The sequence below is a fragment of the Dendropsophus ebraccatus genome, chromosome 3, assembly GCF_027789765.1.
Source record: "Dendropsophus ebraccatus isolate aDenEbr1 chromosome 3, aDenEbr1.pat, whole genome shotgun sequence".
Classification (NCBI taxonomy): domain Eukaryota; kingdom Metazoa; phylum Chordata; class Amphibia; order Anura; family Hylidae; genus Dendropsophus; species Dendropsophus ebraccatus.
The window spans coordinates 46,500,227-46,516,747 of NC_091456.1; the positions used below are offsets into that span (position 1 = coordinate 46,500,227).

Genomic DNA, 16,521 nt, shown 5'->3' on the forward strand with positions numbered 1-16,521 from the left:
ACGTATTTTTCAACTTTGAGTCTGGAGGTGCTGCAGTTGAATTTTCTTTATCTAAATAGACACCTGTGGGTCAGGGTGTGACAGCAGGCACCCAGCTAGATTTTTTCACTTGAGTGCTGCATGAATTTTGCTTTTTCATTCACAATATAGCCATATAAATAGACCATGAAATCTATTTGGTTAACTAACAAAAAAACAAAATACTTTTCCTATACTCACCAAATCGCCAAACGTGGCAATAAACAGGCAGGTTTTGATATATATTTTTTTTATTTTGTAAAAAGGAAAAATCAAAAGATATAAATATATTTGTACAGAAGTCCAATAAAGAGCGAGAGACTTGTCGGACAGGCCAGAGAGAACCGAGATGGTCATGTACCATGACAGGCCAGATCCAATCCAGTAGACCACCTGACACATTGTACAGGCCCGGAGGGAACGCAGCACTGTAAAAAAACAGAGACTTTTCTCTTTATGAAAAGGCAACCTGCAGCAGCATCAGGACACCGGATTATGACAGGTTGGGTCGGCATTGGAAGCATTCTTTACAAATTAAAAAAAAAAATAGCAGTCTGAGAGAGACAGGAATGGAAAAAGACTTGGAGCAAAGTAATACATGTCTATCATACTTCTCCACAAAGGATTGCAGACCTAGATTACACTTGTTCTTTAAATACTTCTGATCTCAGCATTTCCGCCTCCTACTTGCTTTTGAAATCTTGCGCTATTCAACAGCGATGTTTATAATCCTTGTGCTGAATAGTTCTCCATGTGAAGGTCTCTCCCAGCTCCCAATGTCAGTTGTTGGAATACCTCCCGCTAGCAGTATCTGAGTGATCTCCGGCTCCTGTTTGCATAGTCTCTTCCATTCTTGGTCCATAGTTCCATATGTAGCAATTAAAGCACAACAACTGCCCCCTAGGCTTACTACCTCAGTCCATTTTAAGGTTGACATATATATAGCGGATAAATCGAAGTGATGCTGTGAAACTGACAGTTCCAAGCATAAGAAAAAAAACATAAGCAGTGAGGAAAGAGTAGCCAAAGAACTCTACAGTCTGAACCACCCCAGACATATTAGAACGACGCCAGTAGTAGAAAACAGAGTATAGAAAGATGAAAGCTCCGGTAGATCCTGTGCTCATAATGGACCGCCACCACCAGCGATAATCTTCTCCTGATAGCTGGAAGTACGTCAGCGCCACAGAAATGCATGCACCAACACTTAGTAGAATGGCGAAAACAATGAATAGTATCCCATAGAGCGTGTACTGCTCACGTCCCCACACTGTAGCAAAAATGTAATACAGCTCCACAGAGATGGCACTGGAAAAAAAAAACACAATCATAAGTAGAGGTAGAAGACTGTAAAAGAAGGCTACAACGTGTACAAAAGTCTAAGCAAATATTTGCACAGGCACAATTATAGGTCAGTAACAACAGCTTAGAAAGAGAGGAAAAGGTCCTCATACCTGAATGGCAGGAATCCACCGATGGCCATATGAACCGGAGCAGACTTGTACCACGGCTGGCGTGGAATCTCTCTAGCAATGTTCTTAGTCCGACATGGAGCTTCAAAGTTGCCTGCGCTATTTTTACCAAAAATGCCTCCTATTACAGTAAGTGGGAATCCGACCAAAAGCCATACAGTAAGGAGGAGGAGGATGGTGGTTGCAGGCAGGGCTTGTGTTGAACCGTTTGCCCAATGAACTGAATTTACAACACTCCAAGTCAGGAAAAAAGGAGCTGCGTATATAAAAAATCATGTTAAGATATTGTGAATAAAAGCAAGTGTATATAATAGTTACATTCATATTCTAGAGATAGAGTGAAGTTCTATAAAATCTCACCTACCTGAGAAAAGGCTAGTGGTCAGGACAATGTTCCATACCCAACGATCTCCGCCCATCTGTCGATAAAAATTACTCGATACATAGCCAGAAATGCAACAAGTGAATGCATACAGTAATATGGCCGCAGAATTGATAGCACCATGTCTGTGCACATTAAACATGCCAAGAAGAACCATTACTATGATACCTGCGGAGAGAACAGACAATAAATTAATAACACCAGGAACAGAATCATGGCTGAAAATGTATGTTTGGGAGAAAAAACATGAAGGTCTTGTCATCTTTAAATATTACCTGTGCCAAGAGCAAGAAATTGGGAGCCTACTCCAAGCACTGCACAAAGGAGACTTCGATAAGGTGGGAAGCGAAAAACATCTGTGTGTATAATCTTCCATCCATTGTCTCCCTGCTCCATGTCATCTGATCCTTCCTCATCCAAGTTATACCGTGCTAAGTCACTCTTAAGAACACGCATGAGAATAATCACCACGAAACCCAAAAGTAGGAAAACTAGCACCATGGAATTGATGATGGAAAGCCAATGAATCTCCAAGCTTTTTGGGAAGAAGCTGGAGTCTCTAAGGCGGTCACCACGCCTCTCATAGGTGACAGATGTAGGGAACCAGCGTATGCTGTAAGTGTGAGTCAAGCTAAGAGGCTCCTTCACATCATCCAGACTAAACGGTTTCACATCCCGGACACTAACATTGGCAAATATGATACGATCTTCATTATACTCTATGTTGAAGTCCAGGTGAGCCCACAAGCCAATTTTATGACTATGGGGCAAAAAGCCGCTCTCTTCCATGTATCCTACAAAACCACGGATTGGGATATCATCCAAAACAAACTCAAAGTAGTATAGCTCTTCAATAGCCTTGCGCAGCTCCTCTACCTTAGGAAAAAATATAAGGAAAAAAAAGGTTAGCTGCATATTATTCATATATAAGGATTATTTGTACAGCCTTGCTATCTTGGATCTATGGATGACGCATTGATCTGTATTGCCCTGAATCCAGATTTTGAGATAAACCTAATCTCCAATGCATTATTCATTAGCATATTCAAGTTCAGCAGGAGCTGTTAGGCCTGGCTACATCGAGACTTTTTGTGGTGCTACAGCTCCAGTCCATAGCAAGGCCCACATTTATCAGTCTGTCCGAGACACACTGTCCAACGACAGCTCAGCTTCCATTTCTTACAATAGGGATGTGATCTTGATCAGAACTAGATGTTTATGGAATGTTTATGGCCTGCAGTGCTCGAAAGCAAAGGTTATAATATACAATTACCGCACTGTGGAAAGTCACCCTTCTGGAATGGGTACAGTAGAGTTTACCAACCAGTTTATCTAGCATACTTTTAGAAGTCATTCAATCCCTATTAATGTTCTTGTCATCATATAAATTAATGAATTGCTACTCATCAGCACTTAAGGGCCAGTTCACATGGAGTAAAAGCGGCGGAGAGTTCCGTCGCGGAATCCCGCCTGCCTCAGTGTCATACAGTCTGTCTATGGTAAAGGGCTTGCGCGCCTCCGCGTCTTTCCACTCAAAGAATTGACATGGTGCAGAGGTGCTCAAGCCCTCCCATAGACAGATTGTATGACACTGAGGCAGGTGGGATTCTGTGGTGGAGAGTTCCGCCACTTTTACTGTATGTCAACTGGCCATAAAGGTGTAATATGGCAATTCAGAGGGGCTGCTACAGCCCATAGTCCCTGTAAGTACAGCACAGACGTACAAAGGCAGAAAGTAGGCAAGAATTGTACAAAGAGCTGTAAGGAAGTATGTAAGGAACGCAAAGTTGTAAAAACTGTGCAAACCTTTAAATCTAAAAAAAAAAAGCTCAGCCAGGAAATAAAAAGTGGCACACACCTGTAGGCAGTGCGTGTGTGTATTTTTACTTTACATATTGTTACACTTTTTTATTTCATTACCGACTTCCCCTATAATTGGGATCACATATTAGCTCCAGCGAGAATACAGCCTGACACTCACTGCAGGAATATTCAGCAATGTTTCAGCAATTTATACAGCTCCAGTTTATGGCACATGAAGATAGTTACACTTATCCACTTGCATATATACCGCATAGATAGTATTTGTATAACACAGACGTTTCGGTCTCAACGGGTATACATTGGTGGGCGGAGAAAGACATACAGCGATTCCCTGATAGCTGCCATACTAGGCCCTGGCCCGTCTCTGGTATGGCAGTTATCAGGGCACCGCTGTGTGTCTTTCTCCACCCACCAATGTATATATAAAGGTCGTCTCACCGAAACAACCAACTGTGGTATACGAATACTATCTATGTGGTCCATAAGCAAGTGCATTTATCCTTATGTGCATAAAACCAAAGCTGTATATACGATATGAATAGATGAAAAATGACTGAATAACACTTAAAGGAGTTGTCCTTATAGATACGACAGCATCTATGTTGTTGCAAATGTATATAAAACAATAAAGAACAACTGCACCACGTCCATCGATTGGCTGAGAGCGCTGTCACCCCCAAGACGAGTCCATCTCAGAAGTGGAGGCAGAATCGACTCAGCAGGACACTGGAGACCCGTAGGATGGACATGGGGAAAGTGCACAGCGGTAAGTATAGCTTCTTTATTGGTTTATATACATTTGTAACGAGACAGATACTGTTTTTTCTATCTGGATAACCCCTTTAAAAGCATTAATTCGATTTTTTCTTTTTTGCATGTAATAGATATACTGTGGTATTTGAACTATGGAGGAGATTTATCAAACATGGTGTAAAGTGAAACTGGCTCAGTTGCCCCTAGCAACCAATCAGATTCCACCTTTCATTTTCCAAAGAGTCTGTAAGGGATGAAAAATGGAATCTGATTGGTTGCTAGGGGCAAATGAGCCAGATTCACTTTACACCATGTTTGATAAATCCTCCCTTATGTGTTCAATTTGCACCCAACAGACTGAGTGCATGGGCATAATTTACTTTCACTGACTGCAGCTCCTGCGGCAGCTGTGTTCTCTAAGCTCTGTGTATACAGCAATGGTAATAAAGTGTCCCTTCCTTCTCTTTGGAGAGCCCGGCTATAACTGACAGCTGGCTCTGCTCTCCAATACCAACATAATCCTGTGTGTCACTGCAGACTCTGCAAAGAATGTTGAGGGCGTCCTTGGAGGGATCACTGTGGACCGTTTGGGCACTTTTAGTCTATGGGTGGTCCACAAAGCTAGTGCTGAAGAAACATGGAAAAGTTTGCCACAGCAACCAATCACAATGCGACTTCCATTCCATGAAGGTCATTTGGACGATGAAAGCTATGACCCGACGGGTTCCCTCCCTTCTATTACTCTGTGAGATGAATGCAGCCAATGTGGCCGTACATAATGAATCGCCTCCACACTATTCCTGCCAGTACATATAAATGAAGCATGTCCTACTTTATTGTTTGTCCTTTTGGCACAGTGTTTAGTTCACAAACTATTATAAAAGATTACTGAACGTTACATACAGGTAACAAACAGTGCTTTGTATTGCAAAGACAAAGAAATCTGTCTGCAAGCAACTGAAACAGGTGGATAATATAAGGCCGGGTATGATGTCTCACCTGACTTACTGACAGCTTGAGCTCACACAGGGTTTCTCTATCCACGTTGACTCGGAATGCTATCTTGTACATGGACTCTGCCATGCGATCTCCATCAAGCACCTCTCCTAAGGTCAGGCTCTTGTGACGGATCTGTGAGGGGGCACACACTGGCAGCTGATAGTAGTGATAAGTCTCCTGTGGGTTATGATATGGCCCCACTTTATTTACATACAGCATAACCGCATCGCCTTGCTTGTATCGCTTGTCCCCGGTTATTGGTGAAGGAGCCATACTCCACAAAAGAAGAACGGCAAAAGAGTGCAAGACAAACATGTCTAAACAGGAAAAAAATACTGTTAATTTAAAGGACATAAGCAATACAAAAATAAGGGATAGGCTGATAATATACAAGCAGAGAGGATCACAGATACATCTGAGGAGCCACATTCCCCTAAACTAACCTATCATAGCTTAAAGGGATAATCAGGCAATTTTTTTCTTTCAAATTAACTGGTGTCAGAATGGTATACAGATTTGTAATTTATTTCTATTTAAAAATGTCTAGTCTTCCTGTACTTATCAGCAGCTGTATGTCCTGCAGGTAGTGGTGTATTCTTTCCAGTCTGAGACAGTGCTCTCTGCTGCTACCTCTGTCCATGCCAGGAATTGTGCAGAGCAGGGGAGATTTTCTATGGAGATTTGCTACTGCTCTGGGCAATTCCTGTCACAGACAGAGGTGGCAGCAGAGAACGCCGTGTCAAATTGGAAAGAATACATCACTTTCTGCAGGACATACAGCAGCTGATAAATACTGGAAGACTTGAGATTTATCAATAGAAGTAATTTACAAATCTGTATAACTTTTACACCAGTTGATTTTAAAGAAAAAAGTTCCCCTTTAAATAGCAGTAATAAGGAATCCAGAGAAGAGCATGACTTCCTACTGTGCGTCTGTATTATTTCTGATATTATATAGAGGTATAATAAAAGATGTTGTTTTTTTTTTTTTTACAAAGATCAAGGAAAATAGGATCTTTATAAAGGTAATACCAGACTACTGATTTAATAGGTAACTGTTAGCATTCTATATATGCATCTAGGTGCTGTCAGTTTCCCTTTATATGTGTTTCTCTGTAACGTCTGATTGTATCTATATACACCCTCAGAGCTGTAAAGTACTGGCTATGGCTGTAACCGTGTTGTCCAGATGCCAGGAGTCAAATATCAAGCTTTTGGAGAATGTTGTTGAACCAGAACACTTGGACAAGTCCTCTCAACACCACTTATCTCCTATAATGTGGGGAGGGGGATAAGTATAATGGCATAAATAAGTCTTATCACAAGGTCTGGGCGGCCAGTAAATGTCATGGGACAATCCACTTTCAACTATTTTTTTTTTTTTTTAATTAATACAAAATAATTTTTGGTGATTTGTTTCCCATTTGCCATGTTACTTTCTATGCTATAAGATAACTCTGAATTCTTGCAGTTTTCATTCTGACAACTTAGTCTGGATTCACACGTTCTGCGTTCGCTCCATGAAGCATGGATGGTGAATCCCTATACTGGAGTGTTTCTTTAAAGGTCAAAGAACACAACCCAGTACTGTTAACCCTTCATGTTACACAGCTTCTGCCTATGTTCACAGCGGGGCATATCTCTCAGTGCTGGTAAAAAAAACAGCTCGGCCAAGATGGCACGAGGCTGAAGTTGGTTTCTAATTCGGCCAGTTTCTTATTCGGGGCTGAAGTTGGTTTCTTATTCGGCAGTTTCTTATTCAGAGGATTTTTCTTTTTCCTGTTTTAGCTATTATTCTTACAGAAAATGAATAATATTCATACCCTACCGTAAGTGAGGGGCCCTGAGAGGACTGGTGATAAAAAAGGCAAAAAAGACCCCACGGTTGGCATAAAAATGGGCATGAAAGTAAAACCACAAAATTATTATTTAAAAATAAAATTGACCTTGGGCCACTGATCTCACACTGATAATACACAGAGAGGGATGCCCCGCATCACACCCAAGAGAGTCCAGCCTGGCCCAAAGTGGTTCTGGGTATAAAAACTGGCATCAAAGTGGGCAGATTGGCATTTTTCCCAATTTGAATAAGTAACAGGTATTTTCAAAGGGTTAAATGAGTTTGGGCCACTGATCTCACACTGATAATACACAGAGAGGGATCCCCCGCATCACATCCAAGAGAGTCCAGCCTGGCCCAAAGTGGTTCTGGGTATAAAAACTGGCATCAAAGTGGGCAGATGGGCATTTTTTCCTAATTTGAATAAGTAACAGCTGTTTTCAAAGGGTTAAATGAGTTTGGGCCACTGATCTCACACTGATAATACACAGAGAGGGATGCCCCGCATCATACCCAAGAGAGTCCAGCCTGGCCCAAAGTGGTTCTGGGTATAAAAACTGGCATCAAAGTGGGCAGATGGGCATTTTTTCCTAATTTGAATAAGTAACAGCTGTTTTCAAAGGGTTAAATGAGTTTGGGCCACTGATCTCACACTGATAATACACAGAGAGGGATGCCCCGCATCATACCCAAGAGAGTCCAGCCTGGCCCAAAGTGGTTTCTGGGTATAAAAACTGGCATCAAAGTGGGCAGATGGGCATTTTTTCCTAATTTGAATAAGTAACAGCTGTTTTCAAAGGGTTAAATGAGTTTGGGCCACTGATCTCACACTGATAATACACAGAGAGGGATGCCCCGCATCATACCCAAGAGAGTCCAGCCTGGCCCAAAGTGGTTCTGGGTATAAAAACTGGCATCAAAGTGGGCAGATTGGCATTTTTCCCAATTTGAATAAGTAACAGCTATTTTCAAAGGGTTAAATGAGTTTGGGCCACTGATCTCACACTGATAATACACACAGATAGGCATGCCCCGCATCACATCCAAGAGGGTCCAGCCTGGCCCAAAGTGGTTCTGAGTATAAAAACTGGCATCAAAGTGGGAAGATGGGCATTTTTCCCAATTTGAATAAGTAACAGGTATTTTCAAAGGGTTAAATGAGTTTGGGCCACTGATCTCACATTGATATTACACAGAGAGGGATCCCCCGCATCACATCCAAGAGAGTCCAGCCTGGCCCAAAGTGGTTCTGAGTATAAAAACTGGCATCAAAGTGGGGACATAGGCATTTTTCATGATTTGAATAAGTAACAGCTGTTTTCAAAGGGTTAAATGAGTTTGGGCCACTGATCTCACATTGATATTACACAGAGAGGGATGCCCCGCATCACATCCAAGAGAGTCCAGCCTGGCCCAAAGTGGTTCTGGGTATAAAAACTGGCATCAAAGTGGGCACATAGCCATTTTTCATGATTTGAATAAGTAACAGCTATTTTCAAAGGGTTAAATGAGTTTGGGCCACTGATCTCACACTACATACACACAGATAGGCATGCCCCGCATCACATCCAAGAGAGTCCAGCCTGGCCCAAAGTGGTTCTGGGTATAAAAACTGGCATCAAAGTGGGCACATAGCCATTTTTCATGATTTGAATAAGTAACAGCTATTTTCAAAGGGTTAAATGAGTTTGGGCCACTGATCTCACACTACATACACACAGATAGGCATGCCCCGCATCACATCCAAGAGAGTCCAGCCTGGCCCAAGGTGGTTCTGGGTATAAAAACTGGCATCAAAGTGGGCAGATTGGCATTTTTTCCTAATTTGAATAAGTAACAGCTGTTTTCAAAGGGTTAAATGAGTTTGGGCCACTGATCTCACACTGATAAAACACAGAGAGGGATGCCCCGCATCATACCCAAGAGAGTCCAGCCTGGTCCAAAGTGGTTCTGGGTATAAAAACTGGCATCAAAGTGGGCACATAAACATTTTTCATGATTTGAATAAGTAACAGCTATTTTCAAAGGGTTAAATGAGTTTGGGCCACTGATCTCACACTACGTACACACAGATAGGCATGCCCCGCATCACATCCAAGAGGGTCCAGCCTGGCCCAAAGTGGTTCTGGGTATAAAAACTGGCATCAAAGTGGGCAGATGGGCATTTTTGTCCTATTTTGAATAAGTAACAGCTGTTTTCAAAGGGTTAAATGAGTTTGGGCCACTGATCTCACACTGATAATACACAGAGAGGAATGCCCCGCATCACATCCAAGAGAGTCCAGCCTGGCCCAAAGTGGTTCTGGGTATAAAAACTGGCATCAAAGTGGGCACATAGCCATTTTTCATGATTTGAATAAGTAACAGCTATTTTCAAAGGGTTAAATGAGTTTGGGCCACTGATCTCACACTGATAATACACAGAGAGGGATGCCCCGCATCACATCCAAGAGAGTCCAGCCTGGCCCAAAGTGGTTCTGGGTATAAAAACTGGCATCAAAGTGGGCACATAGGCATTTTTTCCTAATTTGAATAAGTAACAGCTGTTTTCAAAGGGTTAAATGAGTTTGGGCCACTGATCTCACACTACGTACACACAGAGAGGGATGCCCCGCATCACATCCAAGAGAGTCCAGCCTGGCCCAAAGTGGTTCTGGGTATAAAAAACTGGCATCAAAGTGGGCAGATTGGCATTTTTCCCAATTTGAATAAGTAACAGGTATTTTCAAAGGGTTAAATGAGTTTGGGCCACTGATCTCACACTGATAATACACAGAGAGGGATGCCCCGCATCACATCCAAGAGAGTCCAGCCTGGCCCAAAGTGGTTCTGAGTATAAAAACTGGCCCAAAGTGGTTCTGGGTATTTTGTGAATAAATGTTTAGCGCCGCACTACCCCTTTAAGCAAACAGGGCTAAAGTACTCAGGAGGCATTTGTCAGCATAACAGGATCCCAGAATTAGCTGTCCCATCTCTTCTTATTAAACATTTCTCGGCTAACCCTGAATACATTTCTATAATAACAATACCTGCAGCAATGTTTTCTGCTGACAGGTCTGCTTTAGGCTATGTTAGGCCTCATTCACACATCCATAGTTCAGCCAGTGAATACGGACCTGTAATGGTGGACCGCACTATGAATGTGCAGTAACAGTGCTAAGCAGTTTACGGAGCACTATGTAGAAGACAATGATTCGTGCCGCAAATGCAAGTCCGCACTATAATCTATCCTTTATTTTTTTGTAGCGCGGGACGTGGACCTGAACACTTGTACAGATGTGTGAACAGGGCCATTGAAATATATTTGTCCTATGTGTTGCCTGCAATGTCAGGGTCCCCTAATAGCCATATAGGACCCCTTTGTAGCCAGTAAGACCGCCCTTGTAGCCAGCAGAACCTGATTACGGGAGCATTGATGTCCCTATACCCAGTGGGATTAGCAGATGCATGCTGCAATACTAATGATCGCACTGCGCACGTGTAGGAAGGCCGTTCTGGGTACGAGAGATGGCTTTGCCCCCAAGTGCTGACGTCACCATACCCAAAAAGATGAAAGGAAGTAGGACATCACTGTAAGAAAGGTTGCATCATGTGACTGGACCAGCAATCTCCGAGTAAAGCCAACAAGGAATATATAAGTTCTTTAGTTAAGGGTTAATTTTGCTTCTTTTTTTTTTTCAATTTTTCCAGGAATACCCCTTTAGGCTATGTTTAAACAAAGTAAAAATAAGGGCAAATAATGACCATTATTAAAGGGGAACTGTCAGCCAGTTAGATTAATCTAAACTGCTGATAGCTCCCTATTGCACCAAAAACACCATGGATAAAGGTGTGTGTTTTACCTTAATCCTTATTACCGTTTTAGTAAAGTTTGGCATTTGCTCCAAAGTCTGGTAAGGACCCACAGGGCATCCCTCTCTGTGTATTATCAGTGTGATGCGGGGCATCCCTCTCTGTGTATTATCAGTGTGAGATCAGTGGCCCAAACTCATTTAACCCTTTGAAAATAGCTATTACTTATTCAAATCATGAAAAATGCCTATGTGCCCACTTTGATGCCAGTTTTTATACCCAGAACCACTTTGGGCCAGGCTGGACTCTCTTGGATGTGATGCGGGGCATCCCTCTCTGTGTATTATCAGTGTGAGATCAGTGGCCCAAACTCATTTAACCCTTTGAAAATAGCTGTTACTTATTCAAATCAGGAAAAAATGCCCATCTGCCCACTTTGATGCCAGTTTTTATACCCAGAACCACTTTGGGCCAGGCTGGACTCTGTTGGATGTGATGCGGGGCATCCCTCTCTGTGTATTATCAGTGTGAGATCAGTGGCCCAAACTCATTTAACCCTTTGAAAACACCTGTTACTTATTCAAAATAGGACAAAAATGCCCATCTGCCCACTTTGATGCCAGTTTTTATACCCAGAACCACTTTGGGCCAGGCTGGACTCTCTTGGATGTGATGCGGGGCATGCCTATCTGTGTGTACGTAGTGTGAGATCAGTGGCCCAAACTCATTTAACCCTTTGAAAATAGCTGTTACTTATTCAAATCATGAAAAATGGCTATGTGCCCACTTTGATGCCAGTTTTTATACCCAGAACCACTTTGGGCCAGGCTGGACTCTGTTGGATGTGATGCGGGGCATCCCTCTCTGTGTATTATCAGTGTGAGATCAGTGGCCCAAACTCATTTAACCCTTTGAAAACACCTGTTACTTATTCAAAATAGGACAAAAATGCCCATCTGCCCACTTTGATGCCAGTTTTTATACCCAGAACCACTTTGGGCCAGGCTGGACTCTCTTGGATGTGATGCGGGGCATGCCTATCTGTGTGTACGTAGTGTGAGATCAGTGGCCCAAACTCATTTAACCCTTTGAAAATAGCTGTTACTTATTCAAATCATGAAAAATGGCTATGTGCCCACTTTGATGCCAGTTTTTATACCCAGAACCACTTTGGGCCAGGCTGGAGTCTCTTGGATGTGATGCGGGGGATCCCTCTCTGTGTATTATCAGTGTGAGATCAGTGGCCCAAACTCATTTAACCCTTTGAAAATAGCTGTTACTTATTCAAATCAGGAAAAAATTCCAATCTGCCCACTTTGATGCCAGTTTTTATACCCAGAACCACTTTGGGCCAGGCTGGACTCTCTTGGATGTGATGCGGGGCATCCCTCTCTGTGTATTATCAGTGTGAGATCAGTGGCCCAAACTCATTTAACCCTTTGAAAATAGCTGTTACTTATTCAAATCATGAAAAATGGCTATGTGCCCACTTTGATGCCAGTTTTTATACCCAGAACCACTTTGGGCCAGGCTGGACTCTCTTGGGTGTGATGCGGGGCATCCTTCTCTGTGTATTATCAGTGTGAGATCAGTGGCCCAAAGTCAATTTTATTTTTAAAGGGAACCTGTCACCCCCCGTGCCGGGGTGACAGGCTCCCGACCCCCCGTTAGAGCCCCCTATACTTACCTCATCCCGCCGGGTCCCGCTTCTGGATTCGGTCGGGTCCCGGAGATCTCAGCCACTGCAGCCCGGCGCGCGCGCTGACAGATGAGTCCAACGCTCATAGAGAATGACGGAGCGCTGGACTCTCCTGTCATTCTCTATGGGTGTTGGACTCATCTCTCAGCACGCGCGCCGGGCTGCAGCGGCTGAGATCTCCGGGACCCGACCGAATCCAGAAGCGGGACCCGGCGGGATGAGGTAAGTATAGGGGTCTCTAACGGGGGGTCGGGAACCTGTCACCCCGGTACGGGGGGTGACAGGTTCCCTTTAAATAATAATTTTGTGGTTTTACTTTCATGCCCATTTTTATGCCAACCGTGGGGTCTTTTTTGCCACTTTTATCACCAGTCCTCTCAGGGCCCCTCACTTACGGTAGGGTATGAATATTATACATTTTCTGTAAGAATAATAGCTAAAACAGGAAAAAGAAAAATCCTCTGAATAAGAAACTGCCGAATAAGAAACCAACTTCAGCCCCGAATAAGAAACTGGCCGAATAAGAAACCAACTTCAGCCTCGTCAAGATGGCCACCCCCATAACAACGTACGAACATGTAACAAAAAAGTGCAATTGGAAAATGCATACTGCTATACACACACACACATATATATATATATATATATATATATATATTTATAGGCTAATACCTAAACTGCACATTGCCTGCCAGTCTTTCTAGTATTTAGAGACAATGATGCAGTGAGATCCAGGACTCTGCCAGCCTGATACATGGGCACCCATCCCTTACTATAGGCACTGCTGACTGGTGGAGCACTACAATACCCAGCTGTCCTGCTTCTAATAGACTGGTAATAAGATGTTACATGGGTATCTATAGAAAAGTTATACACAACATCCAGCAGCTGTCTATGTGTGAGCCCCTGAGCCTGGGCTGTGGCTGCAGCGGTCAGTGACTCTATGGTGACAGTGGCTGCCCACTTCCTGGTCACGGTGTCCAGGTGACTGGCAGGTACCGGGTGCTGCTGTGCTGGCAGGGAGGCTGGGTGTGTGACTGGCGGGTGCTGCTGTGCCCGGGGCGGTCAGGCTGGCAGACACACAGGTGCCAGGCTGCTGCTGCTGCCCACTCTTACCTGCACTCGGGACCAGGATTCTCTGACAGATCCCGGGGGCCTCTACCTTCGTGACGTCACAGGGTCGTCCACCGCCCGCCTGATCCAGCACCCTGACCCTTTCGCATCTTCCTTAACGTCCCTACATGTAGCGTTAGGCGAATGGTACTGTGGGCCGTGTGTAGCGCCGTCCGCGCTCATTATTACCCCAGGAACACGATGTCACGGTGTGCGGGTCCCTCAGGCATCTGGGAAGACACCCTGAACACGTCAGCAGCTGTGTCCCGGAGGTGGGCGGTACCGCGGCTGTCACTCATCGAGGTGTTCTGTCACCGGGTCCTCACAGCTATGGTGTGGGGGGAGCTAGGGGGCGCTGTGTACGACGGCTGCTCGTCATAGAATGGCCCGATCCCTGATGTCACGTGGGTGGCTTATTCTGCAGCTGGAAGGGAGGGCTGCTATAGTAACACAGCAAAGATCAATAAGATGGAAATAACATAATGTGCCCCATTCTTCTCTGAGGAGTCAGGGGGTGTTGTGCCTCCTTGGGGAGACTGCAAAACTAGCAGGTGGGGGTCCTATTTGTCATGCAATGCCTTATGGGAAAAAATAGGCAAATCAGCTCTGATAAGGGAAATAAGCTGCACTCACCGTGTATACAGCTAGTGCCGCCCCGTGCACCGTGTATACAGCTAGTGCCGCCCCGTGCACCGTGTATACAGCTAGTGCTGCACCGTGCACCGTGTATACAGCTATTGCCACCCCGTGCACCGTGTATACAGCTAGCGCCACCCCGTGCACCGTGTATACAGCTAGTGCCGCCCCGTGCATACAGCTAGTGCCGCACCGTGCACCGTGTATACAGCCAGTGCCGCCCAGTGCACCGTGTATATAGCTAGGGCCGCCCCGTGCATACAGCTAGTGCCGCACCATGCACCGTGTATACAGCCAGTGCCGCCCAGTGCACCGTGTATACAGCCAGTGCCGCCCAGTGCACCGTGTATACAGCTAGGGCCGCCCCGTGCATACAGCCAGTGCCGCCCAGTGCACCGTGTATACAGCCAGTGCCGCCCAGTGCACCGTGTATACAGCTAGGGCCGCCCCGTGCATACAGCCAGTGCCGCCCTGTGCACCGTGTATACAGCCAGTGCCGCCCAGTGCACCGTGTATACAGCTAGGGCCGCCCCGTGCATACAGCTAGTGCCGCACCGTGCACCGTGTATACAGCCAGTGCCGCCCAGTGCACCGTGTATACAGCTAGGGCCGTCCGGGGACCGTGTATACAGCTAGTGCCGCCCCGTGCACCGTGTATACAGCTAGTGCCGCCCCGTGCACCGTGTATACAGCTAGTGCCGCGCCGTGCACCGTGTATACAGCTAGTGCCGCACCGTGTATACAGCCAGTGCCGCCCCGTGCACTGTGTATACAGCCAGTGCCGCCCCGTGCACCGTGTATACAGCAAGTGCCGCCCCCGTGCACCGTGTATACAGCTATTGCTGCCCCGTGCACCGTGTATACAGCTAGTGCAGCCCCGTGCACCGTGTATACAGCTAGTGCCGCCCCGTGCACCGTGTATACAGCTAGTGCCGCCCCGTGCACCGTGATTACAGCTAGTGCCGCCCCGTGCACCGTGTATACAGCTAGAGCCGCCCCGTGCACCGTGTATACACGGTGCACGGGGCGGCACTAGCTGTATACACAGTTCATCCAAAATGGATACACAAATATATATATAATAGCTCAATGTTGAGCTTTTAATGGTACCAGTAACAAACACAGTCTCAAAACGATAATAATCCTATAAGTAATACAAGACCTTATGTGTAGTGTGTCACTAAAGTAAACATGGACTAGATAATAGTATCCCCAAAAATTTTTATTGTTTAAAAATATGACAACAGATTAGCAGTAAAAAATTCAGAAAACCACACGTGGAAAACAGCACCACAGGTATGGGCAGGCCAAGGTAACCTAATGATCAGGGCCGTTTCTTGCAGCGGGCCGGGCGACGGCACGGGGCGCGGACAGTTAGGGGGCGCTGGTGGCACCCCCGAGACCTAACACAGCCTTGGTTGGATAGCGCACCAGCGCCCCCACACCCAGACCGTCACCCGGGCGCCCGGCAGCCCCCCCACCCCAGTCTGCCGCTGCCGCGCTCACATGTGAGCGCTCAAGACTTGCCCCGGCCGTTTCTCCGCATCACCTCCTGCCCGCACGTGTTCATCCAATCAGCGCAGTGCAGAGCGGGAGCTCCACGCAACTGCCCTGCTCTGATTGGAGGAACACGTCGATATGTCGGGCGGGCAGTAGGTGATGCGCCGCTACTATCACTGCAGTACTCACCTCGCAGACGCAGGTGAGAGGTGAGAAGGCAGCCAGTGGGGAAGTGTGTGTGTGTGTCGGGGGGGGGGGGGGGGGGTATGGAGGAGGAGGGGGGGGGGTCAGGGGGGGGATAATGTATGGAGGAGAAGGGGGGGTCAGGGGGGGATAATGTATGGAGGAGGAGGAGGGGGGGTCAGGGGGGGATAATGTATGGAGGAGGAGGAGGGGGGGGTCAGGGGGGGGGGATAATGTATGGAGGAGGAGGAGGAGGGGTCAGGGGGGGATAATGTATGGAGGAGGAGGAGGAGGGGTCAGGGGGGGATAA

At 45.7% G+C, this 16,521-nt stretch overlaps 2 protein-coding genes across 3 annotated transcripts in view; one reads left to right on the forward strand and one right to left on the reverse strand.

Moving 5' to 3' along the window:
- Nucleotides 1-251: 251 nt before the first annotated feature.
- TM9SF1 (transmembrane 9 superfamily member 1) lies at nt 252-14,233 on the reverse strand. Of its 2 annotated transcripts, none has more exons than XM_069961664.1 (6): nt 13,896-14,233; nt 5,449-5,765; nt 2,148-2,748; nt 1,855-2,040; nt 1,473-1,746; nt 252-1,326 (listed from the first exon to the last, which is right to left on the reverse strand). In XM_069961664.1, exons 2-6 carry the CDS (start codon nt 5,761-5,763, stop codon nt 933-935), a joined length of 1,770 nt encoding a protein of 589 aa, XP_069817765.1. In that variant the 5' UTR covers nt 5,764-5,765; nt 13,896-14,233; the 3' UTR covers nt 252-932. The 2 variants fall into 2 exon arrangements, with proteins under 2 accessions (XP_069817765.1, XP_069817766.1); XM_069961665.1 differs by lacking the exon at nt 13,896-14,233 and adding an exon at nt 13,779-13,803.
- A 108-nt stretch (nt 14,234-14,341) lies between these two features.
- Nucleotides 14,342-16,521, forward strand: part of GMPR2 (guanosine monophosphate reductase 2) — a 35,297-nt gene continuing 33,117 nt past the window's right edge. Inside the window, exon 1 of the mRNA XM_069961667.1 lies at nt 14,342-14,443. The gene's annotated coding sequence lies outside the window, so the exon portion shown is untranslated. The remainder of the gene's footprint in view (nt 14,444-16,521) is intronic.

Coding starts and splice junctions, on each gene's coding strand:
- TM9SF1 (XM_069961664.1), bottom strand. CDS start 5,763: ATGTTTGTCTTGCACTCTTTTGCCGTTCTTCTTTTGTGGAGTATGGCT. Junction 2,749..5,448: donor TCAAGCTGTCAGTAAGTCAG/GTGAGACATCAT, acceptor TTTTTTCCTAAG/GTAGAGGAGCTGCGCAAGGC. Junction 2,041..2,147: donor ATTTCTTGCTCTTGGCACAG/GTAATATTTAAA, acceptor TTCTCTCCGCAG/GTATCATAGTAATGGTTCTT.